Source organism: Pimephales promelas, chromosome 22 (genome assembly GCF_988280905.1).
Source record: "Pimephales promelas chromosome 22, fPimPro1.hap1.1, whole genome shotgun sequence".
Classification (NCBI taxonomy): Eukaryota; Metazoa; Chordata; class Actinopteri; order Cypriniformes; family Leuciscidae; genus Pimephales; species Pimephales promelas.
The window spans coordinates 11,299,126-11,325,179 of NC_142790.1; the positions used below are offsets into that span (position 1 = coordinate 11,299,126).

The following is a 26,054-nucleotide window of genomic DNA, read 5'->3' on the forward strand; positions in this document are numbered from 1 at the left end:
AAAAAAAAATATTAGCAGTTGTGCAGTGCAGTAGTTAATGCGAACTAATAACATAATATACTGTAAGTTAAAGTCTGTAATTTCTATATGGTTCATCTGATGTGTGTGCCTGTCAGTTTGTGTTATTGCAGCGGCCCATGACTGGAGAGAATGAGGCCTTTAAATGTCATGATAGCAACATCTGATCAGCCTAATTAGAGAGAGAGAGGGAAAGACCACATCATGGACCTAAACATTGAGGGGACGTGACAACCACACACAAAAAGGGCTCTGTTTCAAACCCAAGTAGTATAAGCTGCCTTACTGCCTATAGACCTTTTCACAAGATGTAAACAACACTGGTCCAGAAGCACTTCCTGTTTCAGTTTTTTAACACTACATAAAAGCTGGGATAAAATACAACCAATAGAACATTTAAAACTGAATCAAAAAGTTAAACAAACATCTTTAAGATGTTTTCTTTACATGTGAAATAAAGAAAACAGTTACAAACTGAAACAGGAAGTGTTTCTGGACCAGTGTTGTTTACATCTTGTGAAATGGTCTATATTGAGAGCTGCCTTCTAAGATAGCAAATCCTAACCGAATGCTACCGTATACAGTAAGTGAAATGGAAAGACAGCTTTAAAATGTTACCTAGTAGGCAGCAACTCAACAAAAAGAGATCTCATCATGTAAAGTGCACGGAAACACAATTGATTCCAATGGAGTTTGATGTTAGCATGTTGCTATGCTAATAGGATAATAATAAGAACTAAATAAAAATTAGGTGTGTCGTCCAACAAGTGAAACTAATATTATAAATACTTCTTGATATTGAATGAATTGTATTTATTACCAACATTTCTTTCAATTTGTCTGCCATCTCGGATGATTTTTTGTTCTTGTCATCTGAAGGTATTTATTTGAAATCACCATGACATCAACACTGCTGTAAACTGTTGATTAGTGCTGGGAAGGATAAAAAAGATAAATGTTTCACATTTGCAATACTGTTATCCAGTTCAGATGTGACAATGTTGTAAACACAGAACAAAAGTGTGTGTGTTTGTGTGTGTGTGTGTGTGTGTGAATTGATTTTGCCCAGCGAGACAGACTCTGCTAATGGCGTCTTGGCCTGACTGAAACATATACCAAAGTGATTATTCATTACAGGGCCATTTCATGGTGTTCATCACTACAGAAGCTTCTGTCTCTCAAACCAGCCGTGCTGGAATAGCCCGAGGAAACACTGTCAAATCTGTGCGAGTGTGGCGGTCCTGCTAGCTCACTAAGACTTCCCCCAGCGTGCTTCACAGAAAGGGGCAAAAAAGAAGAATATGTTAAGGAGAGCCGCCTCATATGCGGTCAGACTTGAGAATAATGGCTTAAAAAATGAGTTCATTAAGCTACAGTGGTGTTGTATGGATACCATGCTGTATGATTATGAATTTTATATGCAAATCTTAACATTAACTTTGTGTAAAACTAAAATAAGCAGGTTATGTGTAGATTTGTGCTTATTAATGTATGTGCTGTAAACCTTTTTGCCATTTTTGAGTCCGAATGACAGCTCCATAAATCTGCATTTTGCACGTATGTCTAATTGAACTGGACATGTTTATAAAACATAATAAAAAAATAGAAATAAAATATTTTAAATTTGTCAGTTGTTTCTCCTAGACAACAATGCGAACGAGATAACAGATACCAAGCAAGTCTAACAATTCAATGTGAACTCAGTTTCTCATTATTATTATTCCAAATTAATATTATTTCAGCTGTTTATATATTGGCTAGCCACATTAACCTAACTAGATTATATAATTATATATGACTAGGCCTACGTGCGGTCACATTTACAGTTGATGCGAAATGTTGTGGGTAAAATCTTGTCTTTAAAATAGAAATACACTGGATATGGAGTTTCACATGAAACAGATTTCACTCGTTTTCAAGTTGGTTACTCAAATTCGGCATGTTGACCAACAGAAAGCTGCTAATTGGTTTGAAAGTCACTTCTGAGCTGTGCTTCATATCGCTACACTATTACGTACGCCTGCAAAATCATTTTGCTAATGTGACTGTACCTTAAGGTTGCTGTATGGCAACAAATGTTTCTAATTGTATTTCTCCTTCGGAATTAGGAGTGGTATATGAGACACCATGGACATTTAAATGAACCATAAATGACTGCTCCCTTAAGTCTCATGAGCTATGAAAGAGCAACCTCTGAGCCATAAAAGTTTCCTCTAGGTGCAGATGTGTTGAAATGTGTACACTCCCTTTTGTGGACATGCCTGTCTGCACCAACACTTATTTCTCCTTTGTTGTGTGTGTGTGCGTGCGTGTGTGTGTGTGTGTGTGTTTATGATGGTCAGAGCCTCAGCTGTCCCAAAGCTGAAATTGGCAATAAAGTTGAGCTCATATAGATCAACTGAGTGGGCTAAGGGTGGACCTGTCACCTCGGCCATCTTTCCTTCTCTCTCTCTCTCTCTCTCTCTCTCTCTCTCTCTCTCTCTCTCTCTCTCTCTCTCTCTCTCTCTCTCTCTCTCTCTCTGTAACACTTACACATAAACAGAGTTTAAGAGCATACACGCTCTTTTTTTATCATGATTTATAAGAATTGCTAATATCAGGAGTAGGCCCATGATGGTTTTGCCATAAATTTCTTTTTTTTTAAGTTCTAGACTTTTGTTGGTTGCTAAAAGCATTAACAAATTAGAAAACATATTTATTAAACAAATTCACAAACGTTGGCAGATGTGTTTAACTTTTATAAATGTGCTTTTTTTTTTTTTTTTTAAACGGATATCTGCTGCTGGCTGCAAACCAAGAGAAGTTATGCGGGTGCAGATTAAATATGTACCATGAGACAATAACAGTCACCTCCTGTTATTGTACTAAAATAAATTAGTCTTAGTGCTGATATTGATCATTTATTTTAGATTGAAGAAATAAAATCTGTAGTAAAATTAATCATCTTCAAGAAAATATGATATTTAAAACTTAAGCAATTTAAATTGATGGAAGTCACAACACTGTATTTTTACAGCTAGGGAGCTCTGTGTGGTAATTATCATATTATATATGGATTGTTTGTCAGATGCCATGATGAGTTACATGCCAAAAAATAAGTATGTGTTTTCCTAATAGAAACAAAATGGTTTATTTGAAGGGTTTTTTTTTTTTGTTTGTTTGTTTTTTTACAAAAAGGTCATAGTCTGTTTTATATCATGCTCTAATCACATAACAGGCATTTTACCTGCGAGTTTATGATGTGTTTCTGTCATTAAGTGGGCTGTGAGCCACACAGCAGCTTGTCTTTGCCTTTCACAGAAGTTTTGCATGTTGAAAGGCATGCGTTATATCACAAACACAGCCATGCAACCGAGAAGGTTTGAAAGAACCACAGTGCTCCCTGCTGGATGAGCTTTAAAATTCACATGTTCGTGGGTTTAAGAATGACTGGTCAAAAATCCTACTTTCTTAGGTGATGCAATTGTGTCTGTGAGTGTTTTGCACAAATTATGTTCACAATGATGTACAGTATCCTAACAGTGTGCGTAATTACCCTTGTGGGCAATGCAAAAAGGCTTGCCTTTAAAGGCTTCCTCCAAGAATTTGTCTCGTTCACAGACAACCTGCATGGCCAGTGGGAAACGGCAACAAAGATGAATTGACTTTTCAGAATATATAACAATCAACATCTACCCTGTAGATGTTTTCCCTCATGGCTGGAGGAAACAGATTTCACAGCGTAATTAAAACTCATAAATGAATGTCGCTGGGCGTGAGCGGCGGTCTGGGATCCACGGCCGGTAGCGTGACCCTCGGCCTTTGGCTGCTCTGCGTGTTGTGAAACAGAGGAACTGTGCTGTCACTTGCATTCATTTTTCCAGTGTTCTCGGTGTCTCGAGGGTCTCTGACGGGTGGACATGTTAATATTGTGTCACAAAAGAGAAGGAAAGGATGAGAGATGCCAGCAAATTTTAAGCATCTTTCTGTCACCAGCTATTTTACTCCCTGCTCGCAGTGCATTTGCATGTATCATGTGTGATGCATGGGTGCATCTTTTCCGAGGGTCTTCTGTGTTTATACACCATTGGCTTGTCCCTTGCATTTTAAAGCCAATATAAAAAAAAAAAAAAAAAAAAACGTACTAATGCACATTCCTGTTGATTCGCTTGTCCATGACGTGTACGTCCATCAACCAGTAACACCATCAACTCGAATGAATTGGCAAAATTACATCAAAATATTTAAGTTAAGCAATTCAAAGTTTAAGTAGGCTATAAGCAGTACTGCAGACTTTTATTTTTTATTTATACATTTTAATTGCTCTTAACTTGAAATATTTGAGTAAGCGAATTTATACCTTTAACTTAAAAAAAAATATCATGTAATCTCAACGTAAATATTTTTAGTAGTGTAAACTTGCTAGCTTTAACTGGTTAATTCAGAAAATGCCCCCACCAAAAAATTAGTAAAAACATTTAACACTACTAAATTAATCTTGCATAATAAAACATTATATAACACTTAATTGTAGTATTTACACTCCCTTTCAGTGTCATGGCAAAGCATGCTGGGAAATAAAAATCCTAGTTTCAGTTAAATGTGTCACTAAATTAAAATAAACAAATTCATAATACTCATAACAATTGAATTACTTTAATACTCATAAAATATATTTTGATTGATCTAATTTGTTGAATTCAAGTTTACCCCCCTCAAACCAAGTAATTATTTTGAGCATTTGGGTTCACAAGAGGCAAAATGAGTCATGTTGACTTTTTATCAGAGTGAAATGTTGAACTCGAATAAGATAACGGAAATGATTAAATGTCCAGTGGGAATTGATTGGATTGTTTATACATTATTATTATTTTTTACTTATTTATAACACTCCAATATTTTATCAAAATAAGAATGGTCAGTTTCAGGTTGACTTTGACTGGCCAGATTTTATAAGAACATTTTTTTTTTTTAAAGAAAAAAGAATTCACATAATAAAGTTCTAGTGGAAAATGCACATGCAAGAAACTAAATGACTAAAGATTGACTTAAATCCTGCTGTCCTTGGAAGGTCTCCCATAGGCCTATACCTACTCTTCTCTCTCAATCCGTGCGGTGTGATGTGCCGTGTAAATCTGCGGATTACCGGAGACAGAAAGAGATACTGAGCAATCACAAACATGCGGCCGCCGCAACTGATATGTGCCTCGCGTGTCGTCAGGCCTTTCTCCAAACTGTCATACAGTCGTCCCGCGTCCCGTCCCGAGACACGATCTGCCCGATGCCTCCTGACAGGCAGCACGTCTGCTCCCGCTGCCCATCTGACTGCGCCCGATCCCCCTGTTCGTTTACATACAGCAGCTGCACTCACAGGTTATGAGAGGTAGCAGTGCAGACAGTTACGCACGGGAAACGCGGAGAGACAAATCAGTATAACGGGAGGGAAAGAAAGAGAGAGAGGTATAGTGGGAGATCGGTTCCCCCCACAATATATTTCTAACTAATGTGACCCCGTATTGTGTAGTATCACAATTGGCATGGGAAAACTCCCACGGGCTACGGATTGTTCCCGGGAGTGGGGATCGCTGTCCTGCGTGCTGGCTCATACATACAGGATGTGGCAGCTCCGGGCATTGCGCTGCCCTGGCGGCGTGCGTTCATGAGAACGCTACGGGCTAAAACTGTCTGACGCACCCCGACGCGCAAACAAAAGCAGAGGCAGGGAAAACAACTGAATTAGTCTTACCTTGCGCTCCTGTGCACTTAATAGTTTCTGATCGTTTGTATATGTGCTCATTATGCGTGTATTCAGGCCAGCTGTTTTTATTTTTTTTAATTCATTTGTTTTCATAAATGTATTTATTTTTACATAGACCTACTTAAATAAAATAAATAAAACAACAATAACAAATATAAATAGCATTTGTAAAGGAATATGTCATTGTATGGCCTTTTTTTTTTTTTTTTTTTTTTTTATATAGATGCTTAGATTAAAGAGCATTTTCCAATTAGGACATTTAAGTGGCTTTTATAAACATGCCTTAGGAAAAAAAAAGAAAGAAAAAAAATAGGTTGGTATAGGCTACAGTAAATCCAAAAATTATTCAGAAACCAATTTAACTTTTTATATTTTTTTTACTATGGGTGCAAGACAATATATTTAATTTATGTAAGTGAGGATAGAACAATAAAGTAAATTGAGACATTATACACAACAATTCCTTATGTGGACTATACAAGTAAAATGTATAAACATTTTGGGACCAAAATTTATTCAGACTTTGACCTGACCATGTTTTGCTTTAGCTTTTTTTTTTTTTTTTTTTATTGCTAATGCGAACTTTTTACACCACAGACTGTACAAAATTAAGCATAACTGGTTGACCTAAATTGGTATTACTTAAATTTAACAGCTGACATCTATAATTCATTTATGAGACAGTCTAACAGAAGGATGGCCAAAACAGTGACATTTCTGTTATAGCCTACTGATTTCACAACTCTGAGTTCTTGTCATTTTTTTATTAAGCTTAAGCCTTGTCTGTGAAACCGATGGTATAGGCCTATATGTCTGCAATTTAGGGCAAAGTAGGCTAATTATGATTGGACTGTGGATCACGTCTCCCTGAAACGGGACACAACATCACAGAAGGGCTTTTTTTGTTCCTGTTTAGGGTTTGTGAGTTGGGACAAGATTCTTGTGCAATTTTTAAAACAGGAAGCCTTGTTTGCCTTCCCACTGTCTGTCCTCCTCAAAGGAAACATAAGAGATCTCGAACCAAGTAATTCAGGCAGCGATTTGACTGATGGGATCCGAGAGAGGCACGCAAACACTTCCAAAAGCCGCAGTCGCTTTCCATGATGTCACCCACACCTGGACCTTATAGAGTTAATAAGGCCAGTTTGATTGATAGCTGACATTTCATTATGAAGGAGTCATACTGTGATTGTGTAAATCCAAACAGACACGCAGCACGGAGGACGAGCAAGAGGATGATGCTGGGAAACAGACAGCCAAGTGAAGCAGAGGGAAACTTGCTGCAGGACTCGGGAAACTCTAAACCCTCGCTGTCATTTTGATTTAAATTTCCAAGATTTAGACGAGAAACAATGAGTAAATACATATAGGATGCTATTATAAACTGTGCTACAACCCTTTCATCTGCTGTACAGTTGTGTGTGAGCTGACCGATGCCAAGATCAGAAGGTTTTTTCTCCCCCTCAATTCTCCATCAAGAAGATACTTACAGTATGATTGCGTGAAAACAAACATGGGGAAATTGTTTATACGATACATCCATACAGAATCTAAAAATCAGTCTGAATTCTGTGTCGGTGGGCTATTCCAGGGAAGTTCAGTGTCTCTTTGATCTTATGATGGGTCTTGTTTCAGTGAATGCTCTCAAACAAGTTACAAATCCTCACTGTGGTTGGAGCAATAAAAGAAGAAAGACTGACTCAATTTCTTGATTGAGTGGGTCCATTGCACATTAAAACAAAGCATCAACATATTAAACAAAAATATTATAATCCTATCTTTATTTTTTTTTTCAATTGTTGACGCTTTGTTTTAAAGCAGCACTATGTCGTTTTTTCAACCTTTATAATATTTTTCCAAAACCCTTGAGATGGTACATCGACTTATAATAGGTTGAATGACAGGTCTGCCATAGCCTGCCGTGGTCTCTGGTAACTTCGGGGAGCGGGTAACCCGAGCACAAAAAGAACTACAAAATTCGACTGCTTTACGGCATACATCACTTCCCCCACTTCCTCAAATTCCGACGCGAGAACCCAACTAGCGTTTTTTTTTTTTTTTTTTTTTTTTACATCTGTTGTCATGGCTGAAGCAGCAAGTAAAACCAAATGTGAAGTGCGTCAGAAACAGAGCGCGTGGGCGATCAGTTTACTGTTGGTAATGTGTTGTGTAGCTTCGCACCTCACCGCACCCATGGTAGACTACATTGCTTTATTTTGAGGGTGCTTAAGACACTCAAGCATCCCTGTGGTGCGGGGCGGGCAGCTCAAGACGTGAAACTATACTGATTACTGAGTTTGGTAGGGGTCAACGTTACATTCTTACAAGTAAATAATACATGCTTAGACGAACAAAATAATCGATCAGGATAACTATCCTATGTCTACAGGCTGATAGTCATGTTTGTTACTTATTTTTCTGGTGAAAGTGTCTTGCCTCAGGCTATAGGCTAATGTAAATCGTTTTTTTAAATTTGCAGATTCATCTATGGTAGCTTGATATCATAATATTGACGACATGGCTATTACCAACAAACGCCCTCCAGCGCAGCCACTGCGACCTGCAGCGACAAAGTCGCGTGTAGTGTGAACGGGGCTCATATATATATATATATATATGTGTGTGTGTGTGTGTGCTCATCAAGCCTGCATTTATTTGATCAAAAATACAGAAGAAACAGTAATATTGTGATATTAATATTGTAATATAAAAGGAGTAGTTCACTTGAAAAAAAAAAAACTTTTGCTGATAATTTACTCACCCCCATGCCATCCAAGAAGTCCATGTCTTTGTATCTTCAGTCGAAAAGAAATTAAGAAATTACGTTTTTTTTAAAAGTCAACTACAACTTCCGGTCGAAGGATTACCCCCTTGGTCATCACATCACGTGTTGGCTGCGTCACATACCATCTTCGTCTTCTTCTTATTGGTTCGTATCAAGGGGGTAATCCATCGACCGGAAGTTGAAGCCTCGCGGGAGCTGCCATCTTGTAGCAGAACTTCACTTCCGTTAGCATTCTCAATGACTCCCATTCATTTTGGCGTCACTTTGAAAGCGAATAACTTTACATCTGAGGCGTTTGAAGACCCCATTTGTCCTTTATTTTTTTCTAAAAAAAACATGACAATGTATAAAATGCTCGACAATGTATAAAAAGAAACACGACAATGTATAAAATGCTCCATTACCTTGTAACTTATGTTATGGTCCCATAGAAGCAGTTTTAGTGAAAGTAGGCTAGGCTAACGATTGCATCATACCCATGCGACTCTCTGTCGCACAGTAGAGAGATTACCGTATGGACAGAAGAAGAAGCTCACGCGCAATCGGGGAAACGTGGAGGCAAAATGACAAAATAATTAATCAGAATACCTAGCAGAATTGTCTCCTTCTCCTAGCTCATGGACAGCTCCTATTCACACTGTCCGCCTCTGCATTTTCCGAAGGAAATGATTCAGATTGCTCATGCCACAGCACTAGAAGAAAGACGGGTTGCTCTCGTCACATTACGTAGTCAAGCTCTGTTTGAGTCTGTGCGTCAGGGACAGAAGTGCTAAAAAATCACCAAAAACGGGCTTCAGTCGTCTCAATGGAGTTCCAATGAGATCGCTCTGTCCATTTCTTTTACTGTCTATGGTTTGTATCAGGTTCGATAAAGCGTGCAAGGTTATGCGCATGCTCAAAGTCTTCTTCTCCATGTATAGTGTGTATCTATGTGGCAGAATTACAGCGCCCCATACTGGTCTGACATATATACTACACCGTTTTCAGTCGGTTTCAGAGGTTTCGTGTGTACGCAGATATTTCTTGAGACGACGCCTTGTTTATGGATTTTTTTTTTTTTAGAACGAGGGGAAAAAAACGGATAGGGAACATACCAGCTTCGTGTGGATGTGGCCTAATAAAGTAGCCTACATGCAAGAGCAGCATCTCTGTCGAAATTAGTCGCGGACCTGGAGCTCTCAGCACTCCGAAAACGCCACACGGATTTTGATCTTCGTCTTATTTCTCCTTGTGTCCCAAAGTCTGCTTGCCATGGTCCATAATGTTTGAAGGAAACAACGACAGCATAAGCATGCCCCTAGACGTAACGCAGTTGTCCACGTCTGTCACAATAACGCGGATATTACGTCATTGACAACAATGAACAGGGACGAGCCATTATTCAAAATTGGAATTTCTCTGAAATTAAAAATCTTTGGTAAGTTTTGGGATATTTTAAGTACACAACTGCAGGAAATACATCACACAAGTGATTTTTAAAAATATTTTATTGCATCAATCTTGTTCCTTTAATATTTTTGGAACATGTGATACTTTTTTTCAGGATTCTTTGATGAATACAATTTTAGGACAGAATGTATTCCTAGAAATATTGTCTAACAATATATAATATATATATATATATATATATATATATATATATATATATATATATATTACTTTACTTTATTACATTTTTATCATAATACTTGCTGAATAAAATGTCTAAAAAATAGAAAGAAAACAATTAATGACCGCAAACTTTTGAATGGTCCTGTACAAGATTTCTATATTAAATATATGTTGTACTTTTTAAACTTTTTACTCATCAAAGAATATGCTAATTCATTTGTAACCCAGGGCTACGGTTAGTTTGGTCATTTTTAATTATTGAGTTGGCAAAACAACACTGAAACTAGGCTACATTCTCTTGGCTACAAGTAGATTGTTTGCTAAAAATAAATCAGACCATACAAATAAATTGATCAAACAAAAAAACATCTTTTTTAATATATTAATTTGGAAAAATATATTAGTGAGCTTTATATTTGTCATTATCAGTATTAATAATAAAAAATGATAATAAATATATTTCTTTTTGCTTGATCAAAACATTTAGAGGGGCCATAAAAGTACCAGGTTTTCTATTTTTATTTATACCATATAAAATCAAGCATTAGAATCAGCACCTGGGTCTCATGTGTCCGTCATGACGTAAGAAGGGCGGGACTAGAGGATCTCCACCAATCAGCGAGCGTTTTGTTTGTCAGATTAGTTTCCGGTGTAATCAAGATGGCGCTTCGGGAGCTGAGCTCGCTTGAGAGATTTCTAGGATTAAAAAAGCCAAATAAATACAGCACGCAGGGAGGCAAAAAGGTGAATCAAGCGACGAACGCGTTATACTTTGCGTTGGGAGCCTGTATTATATTTAACGATGCGTTTGTGTTGGGTAATGTGTCATGGATCGATTGAATGAATGACTAGTGTAAATCAGAGAGGATATATTATATTACGATTTTAGTATTGTTAGCCTTTTCCATTTATCATGATTTAGCAACATTTTGACATGAATATTTCATTGATTTCATAAGTTCATAAATAAATGTTAGTGTTAGTATCCCAAATGACAGATCTGTGTTGTTGTGTGACATCTGGAGCACAAAGACAGACATACAAAATATTACTAATAACTTGTGTATTTTAGATAACTTGTAAGTCGTTGGCACATAAGATATCTTGGATGATTTACAAAAACTAACAAAAAAAAAAAATATATATATAACACACTAGGCTTCAAATAGACCACATGGCAATCTAGCTATCTTGTTTAGCAGCATGTGGATCCCCAAAAGTAAAAAATAGAAATACTATAGACAAATTTAACAAAAGTCATGAGCACTTTTAGACCCACCAGGTGTTTTTGAGTCTCATACATTTGCCATGTATTTCCAAAGAGAAAAGGTTCAGAGGTATCCCAGAAATTGTATTATATAGTCCCCAAACGTTTGATTTGAACTACATACTCAGAAGACTATTATTTGCATTCATACCATTAATAATGATGGTCATAATAATATCAACAATACAAACATATTGCAATACAAAAGAGGGCTAGTCCCGTAAAAAACAAAATAATAATAAATAATGGCGATAGGTTAAACAAAAAATACCTGGAATGCTGTCAGCATCAAAAGTATGTTCTAAAATAAAGATTTTTTTAACATATTATATTGTTTCTTAGTAAGATTAGTTTATTTATTCTTATGTAAATCTGCAACACTTGTAAAATGACAGGTTGAATATTGGGTTTCACTTTATTTGGATGGTCCCTTTAACACATTCAGTTTACTATAAGTCACGTTGTACCTACATCTCTACTAACTCTCACTAGAGTGTTAGTAGAGTATTAGTAGACTGGTAGGGTTAGGGTTAGAATAAGTTGGCATGTAGTTGCAAAGTTACTTATAGTCAGTAGATTGTCTGTTGGAGGAGCATCACAATAAAGATTTGGCAAATATTAAGCTGACCGTCTACTAATACTCTAATGAGAGTTAGTTGACATGTAGTTGAAAAGTTACTTATAGTCAACAGAATGTTCAAAAGGGACCATCAAAATAAAGTGTTACCGAATATTGGGATTGATAAATGTGTGTTCGGTCAACACTGTAAATGTCATAAAATAATGAATCTTCATCAGCCTCAAAACCATGTGCAAACAGCATTATTAGTTCATAAGCATGAATTTTATTAAACATAGCAAAACCCTTGATTTGGCTAATTTCTCTACAGCTGAAGTTACAGTTTTTCTCAGTTGCTTTGGTACATTTCTTAGATCAGAATTGAAATTCTCAAAACTATCTGTTCAATCTTCACATCATTGTGTCACTTGTGCACATCAAAAAAGCAGTTTCTCATTTCTTTGAACAAGTTGCATATGCTTTGTTACATCCATGCAAATGACTATGTAAATTCTCTGCTGTTTCCTACATTTTCAATTGCTTATGTCATGTTGGTCAAAATGTATTATAATGGGTCTCTGTTGAATTGTCTCACATAGGTCATAGCATTAGTTCATAGCATAAATCTTAACATGCAAAAAGGTTGAATAAGTTGTCATAATCAAGCATATTTCTATACATTTCCATTGGACTTTTTTTCTTAATCTGTCCCGTTCACATTTCTACTTTTATTTTTTTGTTTTTTTTTCTTTGTGCTATGCAGTGTTGTCTTTTCCTTTCTGTATAGCAATGACATAATTTTTCAACAAATTACAGTACAAACAGTAAAAGCGTAAATGTGAATCTGTCCAGTCTCTTGCAATCAAACTTGCACATACGCTTAAGTTGTGTAACCTACAATTTACAATAATTGTCATCCAAATTTTAGCCATAGTTTACATTAGAATACCCCTTCAGAGTACACTGTTATATTGACAACATGACTAAGCAATTTGACTGTCTTATCCATACACAAGGACGGTCATTCTGATGGCACTGACATGTTCATTGACACCGATATTTACTTCTGAGAGATGAACTAAAGATTTTGAGCAAGAGAATATAAAATTATAAAATTATATTTTAAAATGTAATTATTTAGCCTTTTAAATTCCATATAAATGTTTTCTCCTGTTTATTTATTTATTTTTTTCTGTTCCTCTTATTTGATGAATAGATCCATGCTCGCATGCATGCGTGCTAATTTCTTTCATCTGGATTGTAAGTTTTTAATATTCATTTATTTGTCCAATTGTAGGTCCCTGTTCTCCAAAACAACAACGGACCTGCATTGATTGGTCTGGTCACTATAGCATCTCATCTGGTCCATGAGGCCAAGAGAGCTGAGCTGCTAGGAGACAGCGCTGAACAGAGGGCCGTGGTCCAGCAATGGATCGAACACAGAATAACACGACTGGACAACTGTTCGAAAGAAGAGGTCAAAGTTATATTGAAGGTAAGATGATGATGACTAAGGGTTAGACTGAATGGTTTCTGTAATTATAATTTAAAAAAGGGCATTTTTTTGCATTGTTTTGCTTCAGACAATATAAAGATTTAATGTGAACAGAACTGTGAGAAATATGTTTTAAATAATATTTACATTTAAATGGTATTTCGCTAAATTTCTGCACATACAAAGTGAGGAAAAACTTAGATTGATGTCATTAATTACTCACCCCCATGTCGTCCGAAGCCCATAAGGAATTGCTTGGGTTTGAGTCCTGATCAAGATTTTTTTTTTTTTTTTTTTTACATTAATCATGCAGCTCTATCATATACTCTCTCTCTCTGCATTGATATCTGACACCAGAACCAGTTTCAGAACCGAAACTTAGGAATTTCGCACGGTTCCGGTATTTAAAAAAAAATAAACGATCCCGGCAAATCACTGGCAGTGTGAATGAACCGAAATCAAACAATCCCGGGACAAATGCTGGGCCAAACTCAGCATCTATGTGGTCACAATGGTTTCTCGATAACATCTGCACTGCAGTCTGTCAGATGGGCTTTAATTGACACGCTGAGGGTAGCAGGGGTCACACGCTGTCCTGCGATCAGTTCAGAAGGGATTAAAGGTATAAAACGTCTGTCGGTGGACAGTGAGAGGCAGTCTCGTTAACACAAGCACTCAGCGGGATGGACGCCTCTCGGCGGTAGCTGTCAGTGTGTGGCGCAGTGCTGTCCGAGCATGGGTCTAGAGCAGAGCGCTGCTGATCGCTGGTTAATGGTGGCAGTTTAAACAGTAATGAAGGGCTGATGTAATGCCCACGGCACGCCACTGTCTGACCAATTCACAGCACTCTTTAAGGCAGGATCACAACATTTAAAGCAGGAGAAAAAGGAGTCCTGTTGCCTACAGGAATAGACACTAGAGTAGCAACAATACTCAAGGGAGAGTTTTACAATGACCAGGATAAAGCTCATCCTTGATGAGTGGATTTGAAGGTAAGAGAGAGAGCTTTGTTTGAAGCCACTGTCTTCTAAACCCTGCAAAAAAGAAGCATTCCCTTTTCAGTATACTGTATTTTAAAAATAAATATGTAATCAGAAGGATAGACTGCTGTTGTATCGTGTGATAATTTTTTACCACTTATTCTTCACACGAAGTGTTTACAAAGAGAATTCCAGAGCATAAAGCAGCATCTTCTCGACAGCTACACAACATCAGCTACAGTGTTTGAGGGCCAAAGTGGACGACGTCCGCGGGCAGTCAATGAAGACCAGAGGCAGGCATTAGGCAAATGTGTTACCCAGTAACATTTAGCTACAACAAAGTGGAATTCAAAGTACTGACCACTCGTTTAGGCAGTTCAGAGTTGATTCTTCTTCTTCTTTTAAAGAGAGAGGCAAGAACTTTTAGCTTAAAAACTTTGCAGATCGTTTACATTCACAGACAGCTACATTACACATTGCATGAAAGGTAATATTAAAAAAAGCATAATGGGGCACCGAGGCACCTAATAAGATCTAATGCCTAGATCGAATACAGTGTTACTTATGCGTTTTATTTCGGAACTGTTTATGTTTACTTGAGACATATCTGAATCTATAATACTTGCCCCCATTTTGATATAATTTTTTCAAGTACAAGAAGAAAGGCTATCTGGCAGTCCTTATTGTAGAGCATTTAGCCCCTTTCACATAGCGCATTGATCCCAGGAAATTGCCAGAACGCCTTCTGTGTGAACACAAACCCGACCCGGGATTGATACCGGCATCGATGTCGGGTTGGGGACTAGGGGTGTGCAAAAAAATCGATTCACATTTGAATCGCGATTCAATCTTTACCGATTCAGAATCGATTCATAGAATTCCAAAAATCGATTCATAGGCTATATTTTTAATGGCGTGCAGGGGCGGAGTGGCAATCGGGTAAGTCGGGACTTTTACCGGTGGTCCGGTAGTGTTTCTATGGTTTCGAGGCTGCGAGGGCCGGTCTGATAAATAGTTATTGCAAGTTCTTGCCGCCCGCTGGTCAAACTGTGCAGCCACTCTGCTCAACCCGTAAATAAATGCATCGATCCGCAGATCTTATGTTTGAGTTCTGTAGATCTTTTGCCAAGCGTGTCAGAGGTTACGGGTTCTAAACCGCACTCGTATAGTTTTTTCTCTCTCTCATCAAAACCAAATATGTTCATCACGTTTGTGTGCATTTTATTTTGTGATTTCACCGGAGTCTCCACAACGGCGATAGATTGAAGCGCGCGTCCGAGAGAAGACTGCGCGAGCCACAGAGAACACTGTATATCCATGACACTGATCGCAGCGGACACGAGCGCTCAGCTTGATTTCAAAAACAACAGGTCTCTTATTTAATAGCGACCTAAATGAATGCTCTGCTAGTTAACTGGAGATAGCCGCAAATTATGCGCCTATGAACGACTTCACTGGATCTAAACAAATCAATCTAACCATAGATGTTACCAGTAGTGGTGGCTTTTTTAAATCTATTTAAAATATTTTCGCAAGGGTTCTATGAAATTAGTATATATTTTTAGGAAGTTCAATGTGCCCAGTCGAGTTCACATTTCAACAGTCAACCTGGTAGCTGAAGTAGACCTACTCCTTAAACCACATTTAGCATAATTGTTTGTTTGATCTGACTATAGCATTTTAAAGCTAAATGTAAAAGCTTTTTATTTAAGTTTTATTTTAAACTTGAATTAAATGTATTTAAAAGCTGGCCAAAGCTTGGCACTTCACACTTTTTAGTTGCAAAAGTTTTTTATTTTTGTATGAAGACATATAAAGTAATATCAAACTTTTCTTTTAAATTATGTCTACTGCAATCAATCACATAGGAAAAAGTAAACTACATTTATGTAGAGCTGCGAATCGTTTTTTAAATCGAGAATCGTTTTTGAATCGAAAATCGATTTTGAATCGAATCTCGGGACAAAAAATCGGTATCGAATCGTGACATTTTCTGAATCGTGCACCCCTATTGGGGACCTAGTAACATTGCCGGAATCAGTCCCGGAACACGTTCTGTGTGAACAAAAACCAGGACCAATGCCTTAAGGGGTGTGTCATAGTGATGACGCTTGTGCCATCGCGCGACTCTGTTGCTCTTAGAAGAAAGTTTGTGTTCGTCATCAACAAAGAAATGACGAACAAATGTCTGCAAACTGGAACGAAGCAGAGACTAGGAGCTCCTCTCTATCCACGCTGAAGCTGAGATCATTCACCAGCTTTGTGGAACGGTATGGGCGTGTACATGTTTTTGACGCGTACGTTACACGTCTCATCCTGACGTCATGTGTCTTTCCGGGATCTTTACGGGTTGTGTGTGAACGCACTCACGGATCCCGGCAAATCACTGGCAGTGTGAATGAACCGAAATCAAACAATCCCGGGACAAATGCCGGGTCACATTATCTATGTATTTTCTGGAATCTTTGTGTGAAAGGGGCTTTTGTTGTGTTGTTGGGTGATTTCACACTTTAGACCCCTTATACTTTACCAGAAGGTCAAAAAGAACAAGGAAAAAAGAATCTTGTTATCTTTACATTCACACTGTCCCTGTCCCTGAAAGAGGACTCGTGTCCTTTTTTAGTCCTCTTAAGAAGTAATGGGGTCTCCTATTTGTGTTCATATTGTTACTCTTTGGATCTAGTCCAATTCAGTGGTTGATGGCTGAAAGCGAACCACACTCAGACCACCTCCTAAGATCAAGGCCGTTGCTATTAAATTCTGGGCCCCCTAAAAAAACATTGATGTGGGCCTTTACTCATATCATATACGGTATAAGATATTGGCATGTAGGCCCACATCTGGTGCCATGTAACCTAATAGGGATTTCTTACAAAATAACAATATAAATGTTGTGTGTGTATATATATATATATATATATATATATATATATATATATACACAGTACTGTGCAAAAGTTTTAGGCACGTGTGAAAAAATGCTTTAAAGTAAGAATGCTTTCAAAAACAGACATGTTAATAGATTATATTTATCAATTAACAAAATGCAAAGTGAGTGAACAGAAGAAAAATCTACATCAAATCAATATTTGGTGTGACCACCCTTTGCCTTCAAAACAGCATCAATTCTTACACTCAAGTACACTTGCACACAGTTTTTGAAGGAACTCGGCAGGTTGGCCCAAACATCTTGGAGAACTAACCACAGTTCTTCTGTGGATTTAGGCAGCCTCAGTTGCTTCTCTCTCTTCATGTAATCCCAGACAGACTCGATGATGTTGAGATCAGGGCTCTGTGGGGGCCATACCATCACTTCCAGGACTCCTTGTTCTTCTTTACGCTGAAGATAGTTCTTAATGACTTTCGCTGTATGTTTGGGGTCGTTGTCATGCTGCAGAATAAATTTGGGGCCAATCAGATTTTTTTGGTATTGCATTATGGTTAAGTATCTGCCTGTACTTCTCAGCATTGAGGAGACCATTAATTCTGACCAAATCCCCAACTCCATTTGCAGAAATGCAGCCCCAAACTTGCAAGGAACCTCCTCCATGCTTCGCTGTTGCCTGCAGACACTCATTCGTGTACTGCTCTCCAGCCTTTCGGCGAACAAACTGCCTTCTGCTACAGCCAAATATTTCAAATTTGAACTCATCAGTCCAGAGCACCTGCTGCCATTTTCCTGCTCCCCAGTTCCTGTGTTTTCGGCCTTGTTTCCACGTCGGAGGTATGGCTTTTTGGCCCCAAGTCTTCCATGAAGGCCACTTCTGACCAGACTTGTCCCGCGGCTGTATAGAGAGGTTTCGATTAGAGCTTTGAGTGATTAATTATCAGTATCTAACCTGCCGAAAATTAATTTATTCAATGTTGTCCACATTATATTGCATATGCAGAAGCATTGTGAACTTTTGTAAAGATACGTTTAGCCATTACTTTTTAAATGCATCATTATATTCGAATTGCAAACACGAGTAGAGTCTCCGCATGAAAGACACGACTGGCAGATGAACGTGCTCCGAAACGGTATAAGTCAAATTAGATAGAATGGAGGATTTTAACTGTGACAAGATGATTGACAGGGCAGTTTACGGTGACAGGATGCACGCAGCACGCTACAGAGCTGTCCGTTAAAGATGACGTGATAGTATGTCCCAAAGCTTGACTACTGTTTTGCTACACACTCAAAAGTATGTACTTTTTATACAAAAAGAGTACATACTTTTAGGGCGTAGTATAAGTAAGCGAATTGGGACGCAGCATGTGTTTCAACCTACGTATTGAATTGATGATCATTAGCACCTGTTTGGTATAATTGTTTAATCATACACCTGACTATATGCCTACAAAATCCCTGACTTTGTGCAAGTGTACCTAGAAGAATTGATGCTGTTTTGAAGGCAAAGGGTTGTCACACCAAATATGGATTTTATTTAGATTTTTCTTCTGTTCACTCACTTTGCTTTTAGTTAATTGATAAATATAATCTATTAACATGTCTATTTTTGAAAGTATTCTTACTTTACAGCATTGTACAGCTATGAACAGCTGTTCAGCCGAGCTTTTGATGTTGTTATGGAAAGGCCGAAGCTGATAGTTTTTTTTTTGTTTTGTTTTTTGTTTTAGTCACATGACCTGGCTCACCTGGAAAATAACATTCCTACACTTCCTACATTTTAAATAAAGAATGTGAACGGCCCCTAAAGGGTTGGGTCACCAAAAATGATAATTATGTCATGATTTACTCACCATCAGGTCATTTCAAAGGTAAACTCAACCATACTTGCTTTTATTAAAAATATATTCATGAAAGTATGTCCTATGAGTTTGTAATAACATGAAGGTGAGTAAATGATGAAAGAATTATGCAAAAGTGCATTTTTTGTTGTTGTTGTTTTTGCACCAGACAATTTCTAAACCATAGTACACTAGTTTTAATACAAGCATATTAATTTGTACAATTGTGTGCAGAACTGTGTTTAATGTTAAGCTTCATTTCAGAGAGAATGTATAAACCCCTAGGCCAACGTCTCATAACTCAACACGGTCCAGCGTAACACAGATGTGTCTGTAGGCTGTCCATCGACTCTTTCTCGGAAAGAGCAACTGTGAGTTTGATGTGAAACTTTACAAAGCCTGAATACTACAGCGGGGGTGGTATGTGTGTGTATAGGTCTCAGGGGACAGGAAGAGCATCTTCAGCACTTGTGCACAATACAGCACATCGTCTTGAGGGCTAATGGAGGCAGTGAACGGTGTTCAGATGAGCCACTCTTTTACACACACTCAGACAAGCACACACACTTCAATCAGACAAACTCCGTCAATCAGAGACCCTTAAAACTACAATACATATTACAATTTCTTTTATCTTCACTGAAGTGTTTGAATGCCTCTAGCCTGTAGATGGTCATCCTCCATTCTCAATTGGATTTTTTAATGCAGATGGATCCAGTTTTAAAGTAGATCAGATGAGTCACTTTTAAACCCCTCAAAGCAATAAGCCACAAACAGGTTGTGCAGTGTTTTTACCACAGAAATTGGTGTTCTTAAAGGGTTAGTTTACCCGAAAATGAAAATTGTTAATCTCAGCTGTAATCTCTCAAGGCACAGTAAATGGAACAATGGTGTTTTAATATTACCATTGCTTTTACATGTTGCAGTGTTGTAGTCGAGACCACCTCACTCGAGTCCGAGTCTAGACCGAGACCAGAGAGAGTCGAGTCCGAGTCAAGACCGAGTCCATAGAGAGTCGAGTCCGAGACCAGAGACGATCGAGTCCAAGTCGAGACCGAGACCAGTGAGGGTTGATTACCTAATTTACTTTTATTTACTTGGAGAAATCCTTTTTTTTTTTTTACTGGATTTACTTAGAGTTTAAAAAATATGATCAGTTTAGGTTAAAAAGGCCACATAGTAGGTGGTGTTAAAAGTAATTTTATTACAATTTGTCATGCGCAGTTGCGCACTAGAAAATCACCAATCAATTTAAAGAAATATTTTATTAACATACATTAATAATCATGAAAAATATTTTGAATTGAACACGAGTGGACTCGGGAATAAGTCCGAGTCCTAAAAAAAAAATGTTCGAGTACGAGTCAATTCCGAGTCCAAATGCACACGAGTCCATGACAAGACCAAGACCATTAAAATATGGTCTCGAGACCGAGTCCGAGACGAGTCCGAGTCTCGAGTACTACAACACTGACATGTTGGTGATCCTAATATACTATTTGTGGACCAATTTTCATGTGTTAGTGTATCGTATAGTGTGCTTTGTAAGCAAGCTTTGAGACTGTCGGTGTTAAATGCATCTCACTTTTTATTCCTGTTCTTGTGCATGATGGTCAGAAGCGCTCCAATCATTTTTGGCAGCACAGCAGGCCCAGAGTCACCTCATTTTATACTTCCCTTGCAGGAACTTAACCAATACCTGGAGGATAAGGTTTACCTGGCTGGGAACATCTTCACCCTGGCAGACATCCTCATGTATTACGGCATTCACCACATTGTTGTAAGTCCCTCAGCGGTGAACTTCAGTCGTTTGAGAGAAGTGATGCAGAGTTCCAATTAAAACAGTAAGACGCTTCAAGCACAGGAGAAACCTGACACAGCACAAAGATGAGACGCATAGTGCTGTCATTTCCCAGGACAGCAGCCAAGGAAGTTTAAGGAGCCTGAAGGAGCCCATTGAGACAGGAAGAGAGGGATGAAATGAGAATTAGAGAGATAGAGAGTAGAATATCACATCTTAACATGTCAGTGCTTATAATTGACTGACTAATGACTGACAGAGAGTTGTCATTACCCAGAAGGCAATGACACTAAGTTTAAGTGTGTCACTAAGTTTAAACTGCCTGGAGATAAAGTCAGTTAGACGTAGAGTGTCTAAAAAAATGTATTAACCACTTTGTAGATTTCATGCTTTACTGTTGTAAAACATTGAACAACAAAGGAACTTGTTGTCATGTCAAATCGAATACAAATGCATGCAAATTTTTATTTATCTTTGTTGAATAGAAAGTTCAAATACTAGGCTGAATTAAATTGATCAAAAGTGACAGTAAAGACATTTATAATGTTACAAAATATTATACTTCAAATAAATGCTGTTCTTTTGAACTTTCTATTCATCAAAGAATCATGAACAAACATTTTTACATAACTTTTTTCAACATTGATGCTAATAATGAATGTTTCTTGTATCATATTAGAGATCATATTAGATTTTTTTCTGAAGGATCATGTGACACTGAAATTTAACATTTAATTTTGATATTCAACAATAATATTTATCTGCCTGTATTCACACCTGCCTTGTTTGGTTCAATTGAGTCGAACTCTAGTTCGTTTCCCCCCTTGGTGCGGACCTTTTGCAGTAGCACCTCAATGCAGAACATGAGATCCACGGGGAGGAGTCGGATCACGATCCAAGGGGTGGAGATGGGTAGGATTAGGGTTGGGTTTAGGGATTAGGGGTGGGTTTAGAGATCAGGGGGCGGAGTTGGTTAGGTTTAGGTGTATGTAAGGTGGGAGGAGTTGGATCTGGATCCGACTCCTCCCCGTGGATTTCATGTTCCGCAGTGAGCACCATCTCACCTTTTGGGCAGGTGTGAATACAGCAATCGAACTCGGGTGCGGACCAAACAACCGAACCGAGGCCCAGCTGAAGAGGTGGTCTCGGTACGGTTCCAAACGAACTCTGGTACGATACGTTTACGGTGTGAACATGAACCCACCCAATTGCAAGAAAGCACTGCGCCTTTGAGTTAACAGGCTTCCGTAGTCGGAGTTGCGTAACATAGCCCCTCTCTATGAATGAAAACTTTATACCTTATCCGTCTTCTGCGCAGTGCCACTGTCAGCGTGGCATGGTTAGCTGCACATGAGAGTCTCTCCAACGGAACCGTCTTGCAGCACATCGTCGTCTTCTCAAAACCCGAATTACAACATCGTATAGATGACATTGTATCATATGATACTCGTTAGTTTCTTCATATTGTGTTTGTATAGAATAACACAAAATTAGTGAAAGAACAAATATTGCAGTACGAAATATCTCCATGCTGAGCCTTTTTTGCACTTCCTGATTTCCCTACTTGAGAATCCTTGTCCAATGAATGGACGACCTTAGCACACGTGTGGTTTTGTTTACAAATTTTGGTTCACTTGCAAAAAGAGCAGTGTGAAAGCGAATCATACCAAAAAAAAAAATAATAATAATAATACTATAATTTTATTTGGTCCGGACAAAAGCAAGTGAACTATCGGACTTTCCTGGTGTGAATAGACCATTTCACAAGATGTAAACAACACTGGTCCAGAAGCACTTCCTGTTTCAATTTGTAACTGTTTTCTTTATTTCACATGTAAAGAAAACATCTTAAAGATGTTTGTTTAACTTTTTGATTCAGTTTTAAATGTTCTGTTGGTTGTATTTTATCCCAGCTTTTATGTAGTTTTAAAAAACTGAAACAGGAAGTGCTTCTGGACCAGTGTTGTTTACATCTTGTGAAATGGTCTATACATACAAGAACTGAACTGAACTGGACGATGACGTCACGGTTTACTCCAGAGCGGTTATATATTTATAAATTAACTAAATTATTATTATATATTTTTTTCAAACAAAAGTGAAACATCACTGAACTTAAGCTGGACTGTGACACTTTTTTCGGCAATCAAAACAATATTTTGTAAAAAGCAGTATATAAATTAATGTGACTTGACCTCACTGAAGACTGGAGTAATAATGCTGTAAATTCAGATTTGATCAGGAATACATTTTAAAATATATTCACATAGAAAACAGTTATTTTAAATTGTCATAATATTCAAGAATGTTATTTGTTTATTTAATCAAATAAATCCAGACTTGGTGAATAGAAGAGACTCCAAAACGTTTGATCGGTAGTGTAATTGACACACATAATGTGCCATATTAAAGAGAGTGAATACTTACAGAAGGTTTTTGTTGAACATTTTATAGTTGTATAAAAACCTGAATATATGAATATATATATATATATATATATATAACTCTTAAATGACAAACCCTAATGGGTTGAAAGCTTTTTGTAGGCACTATATTGAATGTCTCTGTAGTGTTATACACATTAGTTTTACCTTTAATGTTCACCATCTCATGTTTGTCCTCACTTTTTCTTAGATGGAATTGGCTATACTGGAGAAAGAGCATTATCTGAATGTCACCCGGTGGTTTGATCATATCCAGCACTATCCAGGCATACGACACCATTTGCCTCCTGTGGTGGTTCTGAGGAACAGAGTTTACCCGAGTGGTCACCACTGAAAGTTTTGATAACTACTTGTGGGATGTCAAATAAGCAAGACCTTAAGGTCACCATATCAGAGCTCAACTAACACACAGAGCTGTCCCTTTGCATTTTACTCCACAATCCCGATGGTAACCCAAACAGCCAGGACAGGTGAAGCTGGTCTTTTTTTGTTTTGTTTTGTGTTTTTTGCAAGCTGGTTCATGGCCACTAGTCATGTTTTTGTGAATGTGAATTGTCATTAAATTGATGTGGATTGAAAGTAACTCAGCATGATCAATGAGAATAGTGACTGTGGTGTTAATGGTACAGCATTTAATTCTAATGATAACATGAATATTTAAAATAAATACATTTATTACTTGCTTTTTCCGATAAGTTGTCAGCAATTCGACTAAGATAATATTGAAAGAAATGTCCGACTTGTCCCTAATGCTTTTTTTGAACCCACCCCATTTTCTTCCGCTGTTCATCTCTTTCTCGTTGTGTCAGCCCTGGTGTGGGCAGTAGTCTGGGGTTTGACAGGATGGCATGTTGTTGCTCTGGGGCAGCGGCTGACTACCAGCTGTAGCCACACAGACAGCACTGGTGTAATCGGATTTTCATGTACTTTTCACTCCATCCTCAACCATTTTGTCATTTTCCCCAAAATCCCCTTCTGCGGTGTCAATAGATTCTTTAGACATGTCAACTGGTTAATCCAGTTCTGTGTTATATCACTGGCTGCATCAAAGGTTTTCAATGTTTAAAATGTTTTCGAGTGTCACAGTGGAGCATAGCAGGTCTGCTTGTACTTTCAATGCACAAAATTAAAGCATTTTGAAAAAAGGGTTTAGGACAACGTTTTTTTTTTTTGTTTGTTTTTTTTTTTTTTTCCAGTTCCAGGAGACTTGTTTCTGAGAACATTGCAGCTTCATTGATCATTAAACCGGTGACTCAAAACATCTTTTGGGAAACCAAGTGCTTCATACAATGTACAACATGTGGCCAATCTGATTTGGAGCTGCTCTGTCCATAGCCTTTATGGTTGAAAATCCTCTTCTTATGAAAGGGAGATGTGTTTTTGCACGTTTACTTATCTGCTGTGCATATGCTGACAAAAAGATCTCTCTGTTCTTTTTATTATACTTCCTTTCCTATAAGCCTTCTTTATGAAATGTCTGCTGTTCTCAAGCTCAAGTTTGTGTTCTTTAATGTCAACAGAATGTTGTCCTGTGCCAATAAATGAAAAAGGAAAAACAGAACTATGTGTCCATTTTTATTTTTTTTATAAGCCCTTCTTCTGGTTATATGACACAATCCATTTTTTCAAAATTCAAAGAATTTTCATCTGACATTCAGTGTGTCTATAGAAGAACTGTGGCGGAACAAAGCAATGTGTGTTTGTGGAAGTGCAAACTGAAAAAGCGACAGAAATCTTGCAGTCATCAGAACAGGCCTTGTGACCAGATAATGGAGATATCCACAGTGGAGTCTCTGTTTGCCTGTTTATTTCTGTCTCCAGATTTAATTGGGCGGCTAATCTAAAAGAGGCTTCCCTCATCAAGATGAAATTTATCGCTTTCACGTCTACAAAAGATGACCAAACCACATGTAGCAGATGTTCCTGAATGGAGGTCTTTAAAAAAATTTCAACTGAAGTCTTCCACATTTTTCAGACATCGTTTCAGGTGGCAAGAGGTCGTCATAGCTTTAGCTTTAAGTTGAAGTCGCAAAGATCCACAGCGGGAGGTATAGGACACTCCAATTAATGTGGACCTTTGTCCTCAATGCAAAGTTAGAAGGGAATCCGCTCTTCATGGGCGAACTTCTTTTATTCCAGTTGAATTCTGGCAATTCATTCACCTTGCATTTCTAATGAAGTCAAAGTTCAAGAGGTTTGAGGCATTAGCTTCCCCATTGCGGTTTGTCTCACAGCATGCCACAAGGTCAACAAACCACCTATTGCTTTCCCAAAAGGCTCCAGGGACTTCAGAAAGAGCAAGGAGTAGCAACCCTAGGCGCACTAGGACACTTTGATTATGCCTTTCTTTTGATGCAGAAGGATCTTAGTACTTCTCAAAAGTTAAGTGTTGTAACAAGAATTCTACTTGAATGATCACTGACACAGCTACAGACCACAGTGAATAGATAGATACACATTGACTTTGCAAGGCTGCGCTCGCATTTTGTTTGCATCATGTCCCCTGAAGTGCCTAAAGTTTTCACCAACTGTTCATTATGTCTTGTTAACACGATAAAGAGCTGCATGCCAAGAGAGATGTGAAGCTGGGAAAACAGAAGACCCTGATTGATTCAATGAAACTATC

The 26,054-nt window shown here is 37.9% G+C and overlaps 1 protein-coding gene across 1 annotated transcript; it reads left to right on the forward strand.

Annotated features, from left to right (window-relative positions):
- Window positions 1-10,766: 10,766 nt before the first annotated feature.
- Window positions 10,767-24,142, forward strand: eef1e1 (eukaryotic translation elongation factor 1 epsilon 1). The gene is made up of 4 exons (XM_039666582.2): window positions 10,767-10,895; window positions 13,275-13,472; window positions 20,868-20,963; window positions 23,619-24,142. The coding sequence occupies exons 1-4, from the start codon at window positions 10,812-10,814 to the stop codon at window positions 23,760-23,762; spliced, it is 522 nt and encodes a 173-aa protein (XP_039522516.2). The 5' UTR covers window positions 10,767-10,811; the 3' UTR covers window positions 23,763-24,142.
- Window positions 24,143-26,054: the final 1,912 nt, after the last annotated feature.